The sequence below is a fragment of the Haliotis rufescens genome, unplaced genomic scaffold (genome assembly GCF_023055435.1).
Source record: "Haliotis rufescens isolate VD_foot unplaced genomic scaffold, xgHalRufe1.0.p SCAF_16, whole genome shotgun sequence".
Taxonomy (NCBI): domain Eukaryota; kingdom Metazoa; phylum Mollusca; class Gastropoda; order Lepetellida; family Haliotidae; genus Haliotis; species Haliotis rufescens.
This window is the reverse complement of record NW_025963846.1, coordinates 2,612,704-2,630,667: the sequence shown is the minus strand read 5'-3', so window position 1 is coordinate 2,630,667 and position 17,964 is coordinate 2,612,704. Positions and strand designations below refer to the sequence as shown.

Below are 17,964 nucleotides of genomic sequence, written 5' to 3'. Positions count from 1 at the left end.
TAGTAGTATTCGAGTATAATCATGTCATCTAAAAGTGGGTGTAAATGTCGCCTTGATGCAGGTCGTATATTTTTACACCTTTGGTGAAACCCACAAGCATAATAATGGTGCTGACCAAGAATCTGGGATTCGAACCAACGATCACGGCATCCTGGCACGCCCATAAGGGCTACAACCCGGTATAGAGAAACATCACGCATCATGGACAGGATGCCCGTTATAACAGAAGCTACGTAAACTTTAATGACCGCTTCCATATATCAGCAGCAGTAGAAACTAACAGTTATAGTCTAGTAGTCCTTATAATGAGGGGGCACGGGTTGCCCAGTCGTCTAAGGCGCCGCGATTCGCTGTGCAGAGTTGCATCCCTTGGGCAAGCCAGAAACCTATGATTGTGGGTTCGAATCCCGGTTCGCCCCAATTATGTTTCTAGGTTTGTCAGCACCATACCCGTGCTCGTGGGTTTCACCGAAGTGGTAAACGTCTGAGACCTGCATCACTTCGGGCTTTCCCCCCCCATTAAGCTGACACGCCGCGATATAACTGGAATACTGTTAAAAGCGGCGTTAAACCCAACTCACTCACTCACTCACCTTATAATGATAACGTATAGCAAAACCGATAAAAATGGTAAATTTCTGCCAATCCTTATGATACCTTAACTATTTGGCAATTAGGCAAGGACAATCGAATTCGAATCACCAGAAATGACGTCATGATAAAACATGTACTGTCGTGAAATAAACTACTCTTCGTTCTGCATTGTTCTTTGCAATATAGCTTTATTAATTGCCCGTGAAGAGATCACCCGTTTAATAAACATACAGTTGTATTACACATTGTGTAATACCAAAACGCGTGCTTATGCACTGTCGGAACACGTTTCACGAACAAAGATTGAAAGCTCTCAACATCCCCTTGCGTATCCAACGACATTGTGTGTGGAGATGATAGACCACTGCACACTCGATGACCCCAGCAACCTTGTTGCTAGGCTGACGTCACATGGCATTGTTTCCCCGATGGATCTTGCAACAAAATTCCACAAATTACGTCATCGGGTATTATTGCGACGTGATTGTAAACTTTGAGGTGCAAGGCCCCGTTCCACAAGGCGATCGTATTGTAGCGCAACGACAGTCGTTAGTCTAAGTTAAAGTATGTGAGTTGCGATAACCTTAGCGCTATGATAATTTTGTGGAACGGGCGCCTGAATTCTAAAGGTGGGCCGTTGTATGGTATTAAATTCATACTTTTCAACTTTTGACATGTTTGAAGTATTATTCTGTTGAAGTCAATGTGGATTATGCCGTGGATCATGTAGGTGTCAGCCTATTCACACTCAACAGTATAATTCTAAAAACGTTATCAATGGCAAGTAATAAATAAAATACTACTAAAATACTCGCTCCCGTGTAAAACCAATTTTATGAAACTCGTGAATAGCTTTCGCTCGTCAGATACCACAACTATTCACTCGTTTCATAAAATTGGCATTACAAGGGAGATCGATTAGTATTCTATATTTATCATATACGTCAGTTGAAAGACTGAGCTGAGAAAAGTGATATTGTCATTGCAGTGAACATAACACTTGATATTTCACTGCAGTGAACATATAACACTTGATATTTCACTGCAGTGAACATAACACTTTGACGGAACTATCGTCATACAAGAGTTACCTCCCCTTAAATTGTCTCCCTTTATCGTAGGTGTCAAGCCCGTTCACAAACTGTTAACGTCAAGATCTTTGTTACGTTAGTTCCACATTGACAAGGCAAAATAATGACAGATGGTCATTCATGGAGTTACAACACCTCTTGCTGTTTGTTATTCTCTCGAAAATGTTTCGTTATAAACTGTTAATTTCTCATTTAACTCGTCAATCGAGACTGTTCGTTTCGCAAAGCGCCATTCTTGTTACTTGACCAGCGTGTATTCTTTCGCTGCCAACAGCGGTCGCCTAGTTTTCGAGAATATTTTTTGTAAAATTTAATTTTGAATACAATCATATAGAAATGTATGACAAAGAATTTTCGTGACCCTAAATATTTTTTTATACCTTTGTTTACATTTTTTTAAATTTTGCAAACACGAAACTACATTTTTAGTCGCAAATACAAAGGGTAGTAAGCCTAGGTAGGGAAAATTTAGGTTTCAAGAATCACATTTGTAATAAAATAATTTCATTTTCCGGGAGAAAAATACACAAAAAGTATATAATAAATAGGATATATCATGTGTACCTGTGTATATCTCCTCCACCTCCTCCCCCACCGCCCCTCCCCTTTCACTTGATGCATGTTTCGGCTGCTGTCTTCAGACTTTGTTAATTTTTGGTCTAACCCAATTTTCAAGTGTATACTTTGTTTTCCCCGCCTGTATGTCATCGTTAGTACTTCACGGGCATTCACAGGGTTCATTGCTGGTCGTGGTGCAAAGAAACCTGTGACTACTGCCGATGCGTGTGTTTAAGATATTGTATATACCAACTGAATGGCATACAGGATAGGATGGAAAGAATGATTGCATGCGCGCACGCACGCACGCACCTATTCACTTACATATGGCCAGATTAGTTTCATATCGTCTACGTATATTAACATTTGACACGATGTCGTATTGTTTGTATGGTTGCATTAATATATATTGTATCTAGAAGTTTTATGTTATATTCGCAAGCACTTTTTTCCCATCATTTTATTTTTTCCGACGGGATGAAGAGGAAAATTCCATCATAAAAATAATATAAAACAATGGGGTGAGACGGGGGTGGGGGATGTTGAATTAGTGAATCTTTACAATGATCTATTGCGTCTATCGCGGGAATATTCTAGTACGGAGTGAGTGAGTTCATTTTAAAACATTGTCTTGATGTGGGACGTAAGGCCCGAAATAATGCAGGGCTTAGTCGATTTCCGCCACAACCATATCCCATCAAGCCTTGAACCATAATAAGGCTGTATATTGGATTCGGTGTGTGGTTCACATAAGGGGCGCAACTCTGCGCTTGTTTCTTTATTTCTGTTGTTGTGTATATATCGTTTAAGTTCATGGCGTTAGGTTAAAACACGATATTCCTATTTAAACCTGTGTATATCTTTTGATTATCCAGAGACCCCTGTATTGCCAGTACAAACTATTCAACGAGGATTAATTCTAACCACGGATCAATATCGAAATCAGTGTTTTAACCTGGGCTGTAAATATAACATGAACCGATAGAGGTCGTCACTCAAAACAGGCCAAACTTCTGAAATTATTGTTAGACACCGACATTTAGCGCGTATGACATCAACGTCATTACATCATAACTGTCAAATGTCAGAATAGGAATGTGTCGTAACAGAAGCAAGTTGTGAGTATAAGGTTGCAATCACCAGGCAACAACGAGCGATTAAGCTTGGATCACGATACGGGAACTACAGTCATGGTTCAAATACTTACAATACTCTTTTTGCAATGGTTGTTAATGTACGATAACTTTAACTTATAAAATATGATAATTTTAAAATTCAGTCTTATACTAGTCGCTATGAAGCGATACTGATGAAAAGACAAGTACGCGCGGATGCCATTATCGACGTGTGATTTGTCGAAGGGAAATAGCATTATTGTCACCGGAAGTGTAGAAAACATCCGGTTTGTCTGCTGTCAAGAATCTGCGAACGTGTTTTGTTAATGAAGATGTTATAGATCGTTGTTCAGTTGGACGAAAATGAGCCTACCTTAATAGTGTTATTACATAAATCACCAAAAAGGTTGTGTGTGTGTCTCCAAGAGGTGTTTTTTACAGGAAATGGAGAAACTACGATGGGTTTGGTTGACAGTTTGACAGCCGTACAAATTGACATTAGAGCAAATGCTGAAAGCATGTCGCTGACGTCGCTAGATTCAGACCAGTCACCTCACAAACATGTATATGATGTGAACGTATCATCGGATCCAGAGTCTCAACCGAAATTCCCAAGCGAAAGTGGTATCCTGCATTGTACAAATGGGGACCTGCTGGGACCGCTAGGCCTCCTTGTTCAGGGACTATTGGCTCTTCTGGCGTTCTCGTGTTTGATAGGTACGTATGTAGGCTAGTTACTAGGGCTGGGACGGTTAACACTGGTCGGGTTGGTACTGAGAAGGACCCGGGTACCCACACGACTACCCGGACCCGTGGTTAGTCATGTGATATATTGTTTCATGACAAAAATGATCTAGAACTAGGCCTATATAGTTACATTACATTGTCTACAAGTCACGAATCGTCGCATTTCTTTTTGACTATGCACCCAGTCCTTTTGACGTTTATATATTTGAATAAAGATAAATCTTCAGTCAACTTCAGTGTATGCATGACCAGATCGTTTAGTATGTGCATCTAAATTCATTTTGTCCAGGGCTACAGTCAAGCTATTCCAAATCAGACATTTTGTACCAATCTCTTGAGACCTACAGCGGATACCTGGGTAGGGTCGGGTATCAGCGGGGTGGGTACCTGGGTAGTAAATTTGGACTCGTCCCAGCCCTAGTAGTTATGTTCATAATGTGTTGCAGCATGATACACTTGGTAACAATTATGGTAACATGTACCCCATGACCACTGCACTGTGTTCACAAAAGCATATTTTAAGACATGTAGAGGTTTTTAATAGTGTGTTTTTGGATGTAAATATCATGTATTAGGAATAAACTGTGTATTTGGCGAGTCTTGGAGAGCTAAATACATAGAATTTATTCCCAATACAGGATATTTAACATACCAAAACACACAAGCGTGATAACGTCTTTTTCATATAATGTCGTTAAGTTCTGTATCAAAAAACCTTTTCTCATCTTTCACAAACATTAACCGAACATTCGTTCCATGGAATGCGCGCATTAATATTTATGATGTTAGAAGATTAGGGATTTGTCAGTTGGTCAGGGACAACAGTCAATATGGTTTCAAATGAAACCTGTTTCTCAGACAGTGGAGCAAATGCTTTTCAGCAAAATAACTATTGCATACACATACTAATTCTACTTGCCTTTCGCAGGAATCCATCAGTCTGCTAGAGTAACTGCCCTTTGTCAAAGGGAAGTTACTTTAATCCTAGTCTATGAGACGTCACGTTTGTTTTGAGTCTGCCTGCCTTGTCATTACGAAGTGCAGAGTCAAATGTACACACAACAACAAAATGAAACAATGTAACTGTTTTAAATTCAGGGGGAGACTTCAAGAAGCAAGAGGTCAACAAGCATAGATATGGAAAATGATCCAAATAGGGTAGTGTCCTCACTGAATTGTTTTGCAATTTATATCTCCAAAGATGACAAAACATGTAAAATGTCTCAAAAATGTTCCAGTTAGACTCCAATTTTCAGTGTCTTAGTACCAGTATATTGTTTGGATAATCATAACAATTATCCCAGTGTTTTCTGCAGATTCACGATGGTTCATTCTGATTCGATCATTGATTGACAAGGGCAAAGCCATGTTTGTCTGTAAACACTAAAAGTAGCACTGACCTGGCCTTTTATTTTTGCATCCTTATCCATAAGGTCAGGCTCGCTGACTTGGTTGATGCATGTCATCGTATCCCAATTGCGTAGATCGTTGCCCGTGGTGTCAGTCACTGGATTGTCTGGTCCAGACTCGATTATTTACAGACCGCTGTCATATAGCTGTAATAATGCTGAGTGCGGCGTTAAACAACAAACAAATAAACAAAACTTTTTCCATATATGATCCAAATGGATACCATTTTTATCCTTTGGCTTAAGTTTATCCTGCAAAGAAACCTGCCAAGAAATATGGTAATCGCCTATATCACTATCAGGTCCAGAATATCCACAGATGTGCATATATCCTCGTATTAAGAGTCAGGATCCTGAAACAACTGCATTTATCGCTAAACTCTGATGTGTTAAGCAACTGTTATATCACAGATTAGTTTGTTATGCATCAGTTGGGGTAGCAATTGTGTAGCTTTATGATTATTATTGATAGGGATTTCCTCGTTTGAACCAAACTGATGTAGTATAATCATGATATATGTAAGAAAATGTGAAAGGGACAGTGCATGTGTGCCTTGATAGTAGTTAAGAGAATATACATGTTCATACAGGTTATCATGTTTGCCATCTGTTACTTGCAGTGCATATGATTTACATCCATTCTCTTTACAGAATAAATTACTTTGTATAAAGTGCCTCAAGATAATGACATGGATCCCTTTATCGTATCATGTATTGTCTTTGAGAACATATCGTCAATATCATTGCACCCTTTGTTCACAGAGGGGCATGGGGGGCCCAGTCGTCTAAGGCGACACGATTTGCTCTGCAGAGTTGAGTCCCTTTGGCACGCCAGAAACCTATGTTTGTGGGCTCAAATCCCGGATCGCCTCGATTATGTTTCTAGGTTTGTCAGCACCACACCCATGCTCGTGGGTTTCACTGAAGTGGTAAACGTCTGAGACCTGCATCACTTCGGGCTTTCCTCACACATTAAGCTGACACGCCGTGATATAACTGGAATAATGTTAAAAGCGGCGTTAAACCCAACTCACTCACTCACTCACTCTCTTTGGTGACAGTTATCATGATTCTTTGAGCCTGTGCTGACATATTCTTTCCTCCCAAAACATATAAAAATGTTTCACACTGCAGTGGTGACTTCTTCCTCAAATCATGTGTATATTAGGGCTCTGACAATACACAGCCATGTGATCTGATACATATCACGATTCCTTGCTCACGATTCCATCCATATCACGATACTTGCATGTGCTCTTATCTGTGGTGCGTAAACCATCTTTTTCATAGACAGGATGGCCAAATACCTGGCACACAAACGATTTACAGTTCCAGGTGTCGAGTATGGCACAATTGATGAAAATATTGACCTTTTCACTACTCCTTATCACTAGTGATTAGTGTTTGGTGTAACATTTATTAATGAATACATTTAAGATAAGAAATGATACTTTTTACCTGGTGTGCAATTGTGATTGATACTTGTATCAAGAAGTAAAAACACACCTCGATGTATCATCCCACTACTAGACTGTATATAGACCAGCTTCTTCATCATGTTCAAATGTCAAGTATATATTTGAATTTCAAATGTCTGTGTGCCTATAAATGTATAATGTAATAATATCAGCTCAATATATAAATGGATTGAGTATTTGTGTATATGTGTTTTTCCACTTTCAATATCCAATTTATTGAGAATTGCTAAAGCTCAGGTCAGCTGTCACGTGAAGTTGTTTTAATCATGGCTATTTCTATGCATATATTTAAATGTTTTACATGTAAAGAAAACCAAACATATCAGGCCACCTGGATTAAAGTTTTTTTTCTAGCTTTACCAAATTGTAACCATGGTAACTTAATGTGATAAATAATTGATTAGTTAAAAAGCCTGCTCATAAACTACTGTTAATTATTATATCAAATAATCATCAGTGATAGGTTTCTTAATTTTCGTTACCTCTTACAGTTAAAATTACTATGAGCCAAAATTCTGTAGAGCTTGGATGTGAGTGAGTGAGTATGGTTTTACGCCGCTTTTAGCAATATTCCAGCAATATCACGGCGAGGGACACCAGAAATGGGCTTCACACATTGTACCCATGTCGGGAATCACGGGTCTCCGGCATGACGAGCGAACGCTTCAACCACTAGGCTACCTGACTGCCCCAGGGTTTGGATGCTGTATCATAAATGTTTTGATAATGAGGAGCAGCTTTCACTTTAATTTAGTTTTACACTTTAAACTTTACTGTTTGAGACCATGTACTTGATATACTTTCTACAATGCAATATGATAAGCCGTATTCAACGCAATAAGCGTGCCGCTCTAATAAGCGCCCACAGCGATATTTGCTAATATATTGGCTAGTGAACAATTCCAATTAGCACCCCTTCCGATTGGTCAATCTACACAAGACTTATTTATTCGTTTTTAATACACACTCATGTGCTATACACACCCTTAATTATGGGCAATTAAATCCTGGAAAAATATATATGTCGCATATAAACATTTCAGGCTGTCAGCATAAACCACAAAATTCATGATCTTTCAACTCTGTTTTTTTTCCCACCAGAATAATATTCTAAAAAGAGACCCCTATTTCAAATTTTGAGAGCGCCCTGGGCACTTATTACATCGAATACGGTATATATACTTTCCTACAATGCAGTATGATATATATATATATATATATATATATATATATATATATATATATATATATATATATAAGCTTTAATAGTTTATGCATATGCCATATACGCAGTGTATTACTAGAGTGAATGTTGGAGTGAGTAGTATGTTATCTTCTGTAAAAGATCTAAGATGTACTGATAAGTTGTGAAATATTCTTTTCATGTCACAGGTTTTACCCTGGGCAAAAGCCTGTTTTGTGAAACAGGTTCTTGTTTTTATAAACAGTTATAACAAATAAAACAACCATGAGCCAGTTTCTAAGTCGGCCTGTTGAGTTCCTGAAGGTTGTTTACAATATTGTATATCCATCATCATGATCATCATATCAGGACTTCAGATTATCAAGGGACCCAGGTCATTGACCCCTGTATCCAGGAAACATGAGCCTGGCAGTATATTTCTTGTACCTGGATCATTATTTTCTCATTGAGGGTTTACTAGACAGCTTGATCCATATGGAGTTGTGTTAAGTACCAGTATATATTGAAATCAATATGAAGCTCTGAAATATGTCCATAAGGTTTAAAAAAAATAAAGAATTGGTTTCAGGCAATGACTTTTGAAAATATAGTGCATGTGGGCGATGGGTTCTTTTTTTGTTTTTGCTTGTTCAAACTAGTATATAACCAAATAAACAGTTGTGTACAATCAACCTGGGAAAGGATCTCCCAACATAAACAAGCATACAAACAGCTATTGCCCCCATGACCATAACACGAGATGCACAGTAAAGCAGTGTGCGGTTAAAGGGAAGTAACTGCAGGCTATATTGGATCACATTGTTTTTATTTTTCTTGAAAATGGAAATAAAAATTGAAACGAGCGGTGGATGTTATCATGGTTATGATGATGCGGGCGGTGTCTGAGAACCAAGACTGTTATTCTTTTAGCCTAAGCTGTTGACATCTCTCAACAATTTGACATGATAATTGATATTTGATGTTTGTTTTCAGCCAAGCGATACTGCGAACCCAAACATGCAAGGCGTCCATGGAGAATATGGTACTGTCTTTTTACTCTTGACATTGTGTGCTTTGTGGTGTAATAATTTATTTAATCAATTATTGTGATTTTTAATAATTTATTCATGCCATCTAAGGATCTTGCAAAAGTGAAAGTTGTTTTTATCTCAGTTAAGTTTTTTAAACTGAAGTTGTTGTCGAGAGGCCAGGATAAGATAAGGACCCTTTTTGTCCTACATGATCTGCATAATTTGACCAATAAGCAAAACTTTTAGGAATCGTTTTGAAAGTTATATGTGTTCCTTTGCAAGACAATGAGACTTTGATTATTTAAGGACGTTTATGTTGGAATCATAACAACACGAAATGTATAGGTAATGCATAAAGTAGGTAATTTGTGGAAAAGACTGCAGTGCCCCCCTTTACCGGTAATTACCATTTTTTTACCGGTAAAATATATGCTTGAACATTCATGTGACTGCCAGTCCCTGTGGACTGGCAAATAAAGTACCTTATAAATCTTTGTTGTTGAACAAAACATTGGCGATGTTCATATAAGTATATTTTCTAACGAAGTCAGCTTGTCTGTCCATCAGGGTTTCCCCTGTCTATTTTTAGTGCAAGGAAATAACATTCACTTTGCTTTGAAATTAAATTTTTATTTCTAGCGACTTAGACATGAAATTTAAAAAAAAGAGATAAAATTGTTACTGAACTTTGTGTGAATCATGTGTAGATCTATCTGAGTGACTTCAGATATGATGTCATTGCATTAAACCTGATGTTGAAATAATTAAATCCAGGTAACTTTCAGACAATTTTTGATTTGTTGAAAGTTTGGACTGACAAAAATTCGGGGGGACTGGTAATTTTCAGATTTGCTAGTCACCCAGGACTGGCAGTTTCAAAAGCCAGCGGAAACACTGGACTGCTTTAGATGTTTTTAGGGAGCATCGTTCTAATATTTGAAAATTAGCACTTCTTTGACCCAAACTGATTTTCTAAGGAGATGAAAACTGTACAAACATATGGTGAAACAATTATCTTGGTTCAAGGATCAATTTTAGATTTTCTCATGAAATTCTTTATTAATTTTAGCCAATCTATTGAAGTTGACGTGAACTGCACCTATGTCATAAATGAAATTACCAAGCCAGGAAATGAAACTTTATAGCAAATATTGCTACATGTACTGTGTCATAAGGTTAATTTCTAGGGCTGTGTATTGGCCACAAAATTATGTTGCTATCAATTGCCATACAGATTTGTTTGTTTGTTTTTTAACGCCTCACTCAGCAATATTCCAGCTATATGACGGCGGTCTGTCAATAATCGAGTCTGGACCAGACAAACCAGAGATTGACATCATGATTGTCGATCCGCACAATTGGGATCAATGACATGCATCAAGCAAGTCAGCGAGCCTGACCATCCGATCCCGTTAGTCGCCTATTATGGCAAGCATGGGTTGGCCATACAGGTATCTGTATTGCTATATAGTGTGAGCTAAGGTGTTTGGCAGTGATTGACTCTGATTGTACATGCAGATCCTGTTTTCTACATACTAAAGTATATATTATGATGTCAAAGTCGAAATGGTCAGTAACCATTAAAGAAAAATCACCAACTCTTTGGCAATAAATTTTGAAGGAAAACATCATTTATGAATGAATTTCTGTGTAGAGTTTAGGTTAAACAATACAAATAATAACAAACATTGCAGTATACTTATAATACATGCAGTCCTATCAATTTCTATCCTTGTAGTTTTATGTAGAAAGCCTGGGAATACCTGGGTTAGAATAGGTCTTCAGCAACCCAAGTTTATCGGTAGAGTCGACTAATGGGATCGGATGGTCAGGCTCACTGACTTGGTTGATGCATGTCATCGTATCTCAATTGCATAGATTGCTCCGTCACTGGATTGTCTGGTCATTTATAGACCACCATCATATAGGTGGAATATTGCTGATTGCGTGTTGAACAACAAACAACCAAATCTAAGGTAGAAGTGTAATGGACCAAGGATTGCCAAGGTGATGCTTTTATAAAGCAACAGAGGACTTGGTACAAATGCAAGGTGCTAGGGCTGTGACGGGTAACTCGGGTACCGGGGTCGGGGGTGGGGGAAGGGGTGGGGGTGGGGGGGGGGTAATGAGTAGGACCTGGGTACCCACAGGACTACCCGGACCCGTGGTTAGTCACGTGATATATTGTTTCATGACCATAATTCACTATATAACTACATTTTTTTAATGAGTAGGACCTGGGTACCCACAGGACTACCCGGACCCGTGGTTAGTCACGTGATATATTGTGTCATGACCATAATTCACTATATAACTACATGGTTACACGACAGTTTTAAGTCTCTAATGTTCGCATTTCTTCATGACTATGAACACGTTCCTTCTGACTTAAATATGTTTGAACAAAGCTAAAACTTCAGTCAACTTCAGTGTATGCATGACCACATCATTTTATAAGTTTATCTAGAAACATTCTGCCAGGGCTACTGTCAAACTATTACCAATCGGACATTTTGTACCTATCTCTTGACACCAACAGCGGGTAAACCGGGTAGTAAATTTGGACTCATCCCAGCCCTACAGGGTGCTTATGTTGCATGTCTGAAAACGGCTACATTTTGTGATGTTTGTTTGAGTTGGTTGTATTTGTCTTCTGTGTGACATTTGTTTTTTCCATCTGCAGGTTTTATGACACCTCCAAACAAGGATTTGGTGCAGCCGTCCTCCACTTTGCAAACGTCTTCCTAGCAGATATGTTCCAGGATGACCCATGTACATGGTATTGAACTTCATCAAGCAGATCAACCTGTTTTACATTGTTTAATCTGGATCATACAAGTCCCAGTGAATGTATCTGCTATAAGGTTACAGGTTTTGAAATTATAATAAGTCTGCTCGTCTGAGAATTGTTAAGTGATTGTGTATGGTTTTACACCGCTTTTGGCAATATTCCAGCAATGGGCTTTACACATTGTACCCATGTGGGGAATTGAACCCATGTCTTCAGGGTGATAAGCGAATGCTTTAACCACTAGGCTACCCCACCACCCTGAGAATTGTTAAGTACCAGTGACATTTTTTTTAGTCTACCACTTAATCATTAGGTAGATGGACACTCTTTAGCATTAGGAGTTTTGTGGACTATTGAAAATATTAAATAATTTCAAACCTTTCTTTGTATATGTGTAGATCCAATGTTATGTGGTTTGGTCCAACGGGGTGGATGGGATTTCCATCCTAGCTTTGCCTTTGCTATGCACAATCATAGGTTAATAATTAAATTTTCGTTGTGTTCATGGAAATTCCTGCATTCTGATTAGCTGAATTGGTGACGTGTTATTGCATTCATTTCCCAATGAATGTAAAGAATTAAGCCACGCCCACCGCGGCGCACTACTTTTATTACTGCGGAATGTCTGGGAATCCCAATATTATACAGTCGAGGGAATTCCCTTTCTGCTCACGTGTATCGTCATGCACAGGACATTTAGCGACTTTCATGCATATTCATAAAAAAAACGTGGATTCATACAGTTTGCACATCGGTTTTTCGATTCATACCTCAATGAACCGAAAAAAATACACAGTCAATCCTTAACATAATTTAAAATTGCAGTTGCAATATTCAAAGAATGTGTGTCAATTCATTTTGCGCAGAAAATCCGATAGAAATCTACAAATAGAACATATTTCAAGTTTTGGGAACAACAAAGAGCTTGATGTTTGGTGCTTTCCTATAGCCCTGAAACGTTGTTACAAAGAATAAAGAAGTTGTTATCCATAATACGTTCCACGTCTTCATGTATGTTGGGATGCTATTAACTTTACAATCAAAAATACCTTAAAAGACCACTTTGCTTTTCGTAAGAGGTGTCTAACAGGAACGGGTGGTCAGGCTTGCTGACTTGGTTGATGCATGTCATCGTATCCCAATTGCGTAGATCGATGCTCATGATGTCAATCACTGGATTGTCTGGTACAGACTTGATTATTTAAAGACCACCGTCATTTAGCTGGAATATTGCTGAGTGCTGCGTTAAACAACAAACAAACAATTTCGGGGAAAAACCACTGTTTTGTCCAAGTTTCAATAAAATCTTCTTTTTTCCAGGTATTTTATCAGTTTCCTTCTGGATTCAACAATTGGGATTCTCATCATCTATTTAGGTTTGAAACTCACCCAGATAATTGTCAGGAGAAACAAGCTGGCCACATTATACTTTGGGGAATATGGTAAGATTGTGGGACTACACCAGCTGTTCTTACTAGCCTGTAGCTGCTTCTGGTTATTACATAGACAATCCATATTGATATCACATTCTTTATTGATGTACACGAGAGAAACACATGGCACAAGCAGCTGACAGAAGACTAATGTGCCAGCAGAGTTGTGTCCCTTTGCAGCAAGGCTCTGGACCCACTTGCACAAAGCGATCTTAGCGCTAAGAGTATCTGAGTTAAGTTTGTCATAGCGCTAAGATCCCTTTGTGCAAGTTGACCCTTGTGTTATTTGGAGTGCCAGGTCCTTGCTATGTCTTCAAGAACTGGTGAAAAAAACCCACCCAACTCTAAATCAACATCTAGACGTATATCTGTATTTAAACATATATTGTTTGTTGATTCTTATTTTTTTGTAAAAAAATATTTTCATTTTTAAGTTGTTAAAAATAAAAAAAATCAGGATCTTATTTCATTGTGCTGACCAGCCTGTCATTCAGAAACTCATAGTTCATAATAGCCTTGCGACGCATTGTTCCTACTTCCTGGTAGGTTGTTGTTTATTCTGCACTACATAATTGTTATGTTGCAGGTGATCCTCCCCAGTGCAATGCGTGGGTGGGGCAGTGTGGCCTGTACATCCTGGTGATGGTTGTAGAAAAGATCCTCGTCACGCTGCTCGTGCTCTTCAAGTTCTGGACAAAAGTTTGTTGCTGCCACTACAATATCTGCTATTTCACTCTTGGATAAAATCTTTGAGAAATTACAAATTAAAGATATATTATGAAGGATTTTCTCTCTAATGTGTATTTGATTGTCATATTTGTCCATTTTACAAACTCATTGTATTTCCAAAATATCATCATAACGGATGCAGGTGCACTGGTGGTCCAGTGTCTAAGTCATCACATTTTGGGCCTGTGAAGATCTGGGGTAGAATAGGTCTTCAGCAACCCATTCTTGCCGTAAAAGGTGACTATGCTTGTTGTAATAGGCGACTAAGGGGATCGGGTGGTCAGGCTCGCTGACATGGTTGATGCATGTCATTGTATCCCAATTGTGTGTCCCAATTCGTCATGCCAAAGACCTGGGTTCGATTCCCGACGTGGGTACAGTGTGTGAAGCCCATTTCTGGTGTCCCCCGCCGTGATATTGCTGGAATATTGCTAAAAGCGGCGTAAAACCATACGCAATCACTCTCACTTGTATGACTGTTTTCATTCTGCTTAATGCTACCCTTGCTTCCAGGTAAGGGCTTTCATAATGTCCCCAATTAAAGAGCCGAAGCTGGAGCTGGTGCTGGTGATGTTCCTGGTCCCCCTGGTAGTCAACGTAAGTGTCATCCTTGAAGGTCTCGGATCTAGACAAAAATCACTTCCTCATTTCCGACCTTTTGTCAATAAATTTCAAAGAGAAACATCATTTCATTCGTGACCAACTCGTGTTATTCCGGGACAAGCCAAATAGCGACTCGTGCCCCTCTCGTGGCCATTTTTGCGACCAGGTTCCGTCTTAGCACAAAGGGGCATACCTAAAACAACTGTCAACTTGTTGCGTAATGGTTCACATATATATCCCCATATATTATATATATTTCAGTTGCAATTTAAAGCATATCTGGACATGCGGAATTATACAGTATGATTGAACACATTTAACTGTGTCTTGGGTACATTTTTAGATGCAAGACATGTAAAATCAAAAATTATTTCTGAGGGATTCTTTGACGAAGAACTTGAAATCATACGCGCATTCTGATTGGTTTGTCGTATTTTCGCACATAACATTCATCGATAGGGGGACGAGTCTTCTTGCAGGTTACGGAAAGGGGCGAGTGGTGGCGAATGACATCATTTGCGAATGGATTTCTGTGTAGATTTTAGGTTAGACAAGACATACAATAACAAAACTTGTCATACTTGTTTTGCCCAATATGCCTGACCAAAAAATATCGCAATACCTATCGTTTAAAAAGCTTATATCAATATACTGATAACACATGCAGTCCTATCAATTTCTATCCTTGTAGTCTTATGTAGAAAGCCTGGGAATACCTGGGTTAGAATTGGTCTTCAGCAACACATGCTTGAGGTGACTAACGGGATCGGTTGGTCAGGCTTGCTGATTTGGTTGATGCATGACGTTGTATCCCTACTGTGTAGATTGATGCTCATGGTGTCAATCACTAGAGTTTCTGGTCTTGATTATGTACAGATCACCATCATAAAGCTGAAATATTGCTGAGTGACGTTAAACAAACAAAATTGAAAGTGACATCAGTAATTTGATTGATGATTGTGCTTTTTTAAATACAAATTTATTTCATTGTATTTATTTTTCAGGCTTTCATTTTCTGGATAGTGGACAACTTTTTGAAGCAGAGCATTCAGAACACCAAGCATGTGTATGTGAATAGTGACGAAACGTCTGTGAAATATTTCAAAGGATCAGAACGAGTCCGCTGCTACAATCGCATAGAAAAAGCTGAAGATTTTGAGTCGGACATGTTGTTATCCACAGACGAGGATGGGGATACGAGACAGAGATCTTTGGACAGCTCTATTAGCCTACTGCCAACATGAGTCTCCCTGTGTGCCGAATATAATGGAGAAGGTGTCATTTGTTGGAACTTTGGAGCAAGAAATATATTTCACTAGATTTTCAAATGAAAGATTGTTAACTTTCCCCGGACTCCATTTAACAAACCGATCTATTATTGTATGAAGTCCAGTCTGCAGGGACATACAGTGAGATCTTGGTGATGTATATAGACATATGAATGATGACATTTGAAAATGAAATGCTGAATTACACCAGTGTGTTTGCTTTGTTAGTAATGTTATGTAAGATCAGACATCTATGTAACTATTTTCAAAGGTTAGTGTTGCTGTGAGGTAGGGCTGGGACGGGTAATTTAGGTACTCGGGTCGGGTGGGTACTGGGTAGGACCCGGGTACCCACAGGACTACCCAGTCCCGTGGTTAGTCACGTGATATATTGTTAATGACAAAAATTATCTAGGACTCTATGTTTAAACAAATCACTAATTATCACAGTTCTTTCTGACTACTACGCCCATTCCTTCGGACCTTTTTATGTTTGAATAAAAATAAAACGTCACTCAACTTCAGTGTATGCATGACCAGATCAGTTTATACGTGTATCTAAACACATTTTGCCAGGGCTACGGTCAAACTTTTCCCAATCGGACAGTTTGCACCTACCTCTTGAGAACTACAGTACCTGGGTAGGGTCGGGTAATAGGGGGGTGGGTACCCAGGTGGTAAATTTGTACTGTTCCCAGCCCTACAGTGAAGCTATAGTAAATGTATTATGAGACTTTTATTTAGACCATCAACCTTTTGTTAATTATGATAACCATACGAAAACATTCTCTTGTTCAAGAATGAAATGGTTGATTTGAGAAAAAATAATAAGTGTTCTAACCCTATGAATATATATACCAGGCAGTCTGATAACTACTTTAATCATAGCCTCCATGAATGGCTCCTGATAATGGTCGCTGGATGCGAGTTTATTTGTGATTCAAACGTATAACCACAAAATGTTTGAAAGTGACGTATCTTCCCATCGTACTTTCAATACTGATCAAGTATATCTCATGTTGCAACAGTTATATATCTGTAGCATATTTATATCAAAGCATGCAAACTTGACATTTACAATTCTTGTTTGAGATTAGTTTGTCAGCAATTGTTGTTTCTCTTTTTGTTGCCAAAATATGTACTGCTTAAACTGATTTGTCTTGGAAAGAGCATTTTAGTTATATATTCAAAGTTGCTAACATTCACTCTGCAAGATGGTTTTTGTACCGTATTCGACATATTAAGTGCCCTGTTTCAAAAAGCGCCCCAGACCAATTTCTGTAAGTGATCTTTGAAAGGGCCTCCTACTGAGACCGAAAATTCACATCCATATTTTCCGGCATATATTACTGGAAACTGAGAACAAGGGGTTATAACTGCCTCGTAACTACATGTATTATCAAAAAGGCTTGATTTTCATCAGTGTTTGAATTAGGATTGTTCACTTCCGCTCAATCTCTGAAAACAAATACCGTATTCAACGTAATAAGCGCCCAGGGCGCTCTCAAAATTGGAAATAACGGGCTCTTATTAGAATATTATTTTGGTGAAAAAAACCGTTGAAAGATTAATTTTGTGGTTTATGCTGACGGCCTGAAATGTTTATGTACGACAGATATATTTTTCGAGAATTTAATTGCCCATAATTAAGGGTGCATATAACATGTATAACACACGAGTGTGTATTATACACAAATAAATAAGTCTTGTGTACATTGATCATTCGGAAGGGGTGCCAATTGGGATTGTTCACTAGCCAATATATTAGCAAATATCGCCGTGGGCGCTTATTACGTCGAATACGGTATGACTCGTTAATTGTATTAATAAGTGTCAATTTGTCAATTTTGTAAGCGCTCAGAGCACTTATTCTGCAAATATCATATCTGATTTTCATTTTGCAGTATATAACAGAAGCACAGGGTGCAGAAACA

The 17,964-nt window shown here is 38.5% G+C and overlaps 1 protein-coding gene across 1 annotated transcript; it reads left to right on the top strand.

The window, feature by feature from the left end:
* The first annotated feature begins 3,641 nt into the window (after positions 1-3,641).
* On the top strand, positions 3,642-17,604 carry LOC124144886 (store-operated calcium entry regulator STIMATE-like). The gene is made up of 7 exons (XM_046514501.2): positions 3,642-4,075; positions 9,169-9,217; positions 11,890-11,985; positions 13,318-13,439; positions 14,017-14,129; positions 14,673-14,756; positions 15,767-17,604. Exons 1-7 carry the CDS (start codon positions 3,817-3,819, stop codon positions 16,004-16,006), a joined length of 963 nt encoding a protein of 320 aa, XP_046370457.1. The 5' UTR covers positions 3,642-3,816; the 3' UTR covers positions 16,007-17,604.
* The last annotated feature ends 360 nt before the right edge of the window (positions 17,605-17,964 follow it).

What these genes read in the sequence shown, in the direction of transcription:
- LOC124144886 (XM_046514501.2), top strand. Translation starts at nt 3,817, where the DNA reads ATGGGTTTGGTTGACAGTTTGACAGCCGTACAAATTGACATTAGAGCA. An exon ending in GGCGTTCTCGTGTTTGATAG is followed by an intron (nt 4,076 to 9,168) that starts GTACGTATGTAG and finishes GTTTGTTTTCAG; the next exon opens with CCAAGCGATACTGCGAACCC. An exon ending in TCTTCAAGTTCTGGACAAAA is followed by an intron (nt 14,130 to 14,672) that starts GTTTGTTGCTGC and finishes CCTTGCTTCCAG; the next exon opens with GTAAGGGCTTTCATAATGTC.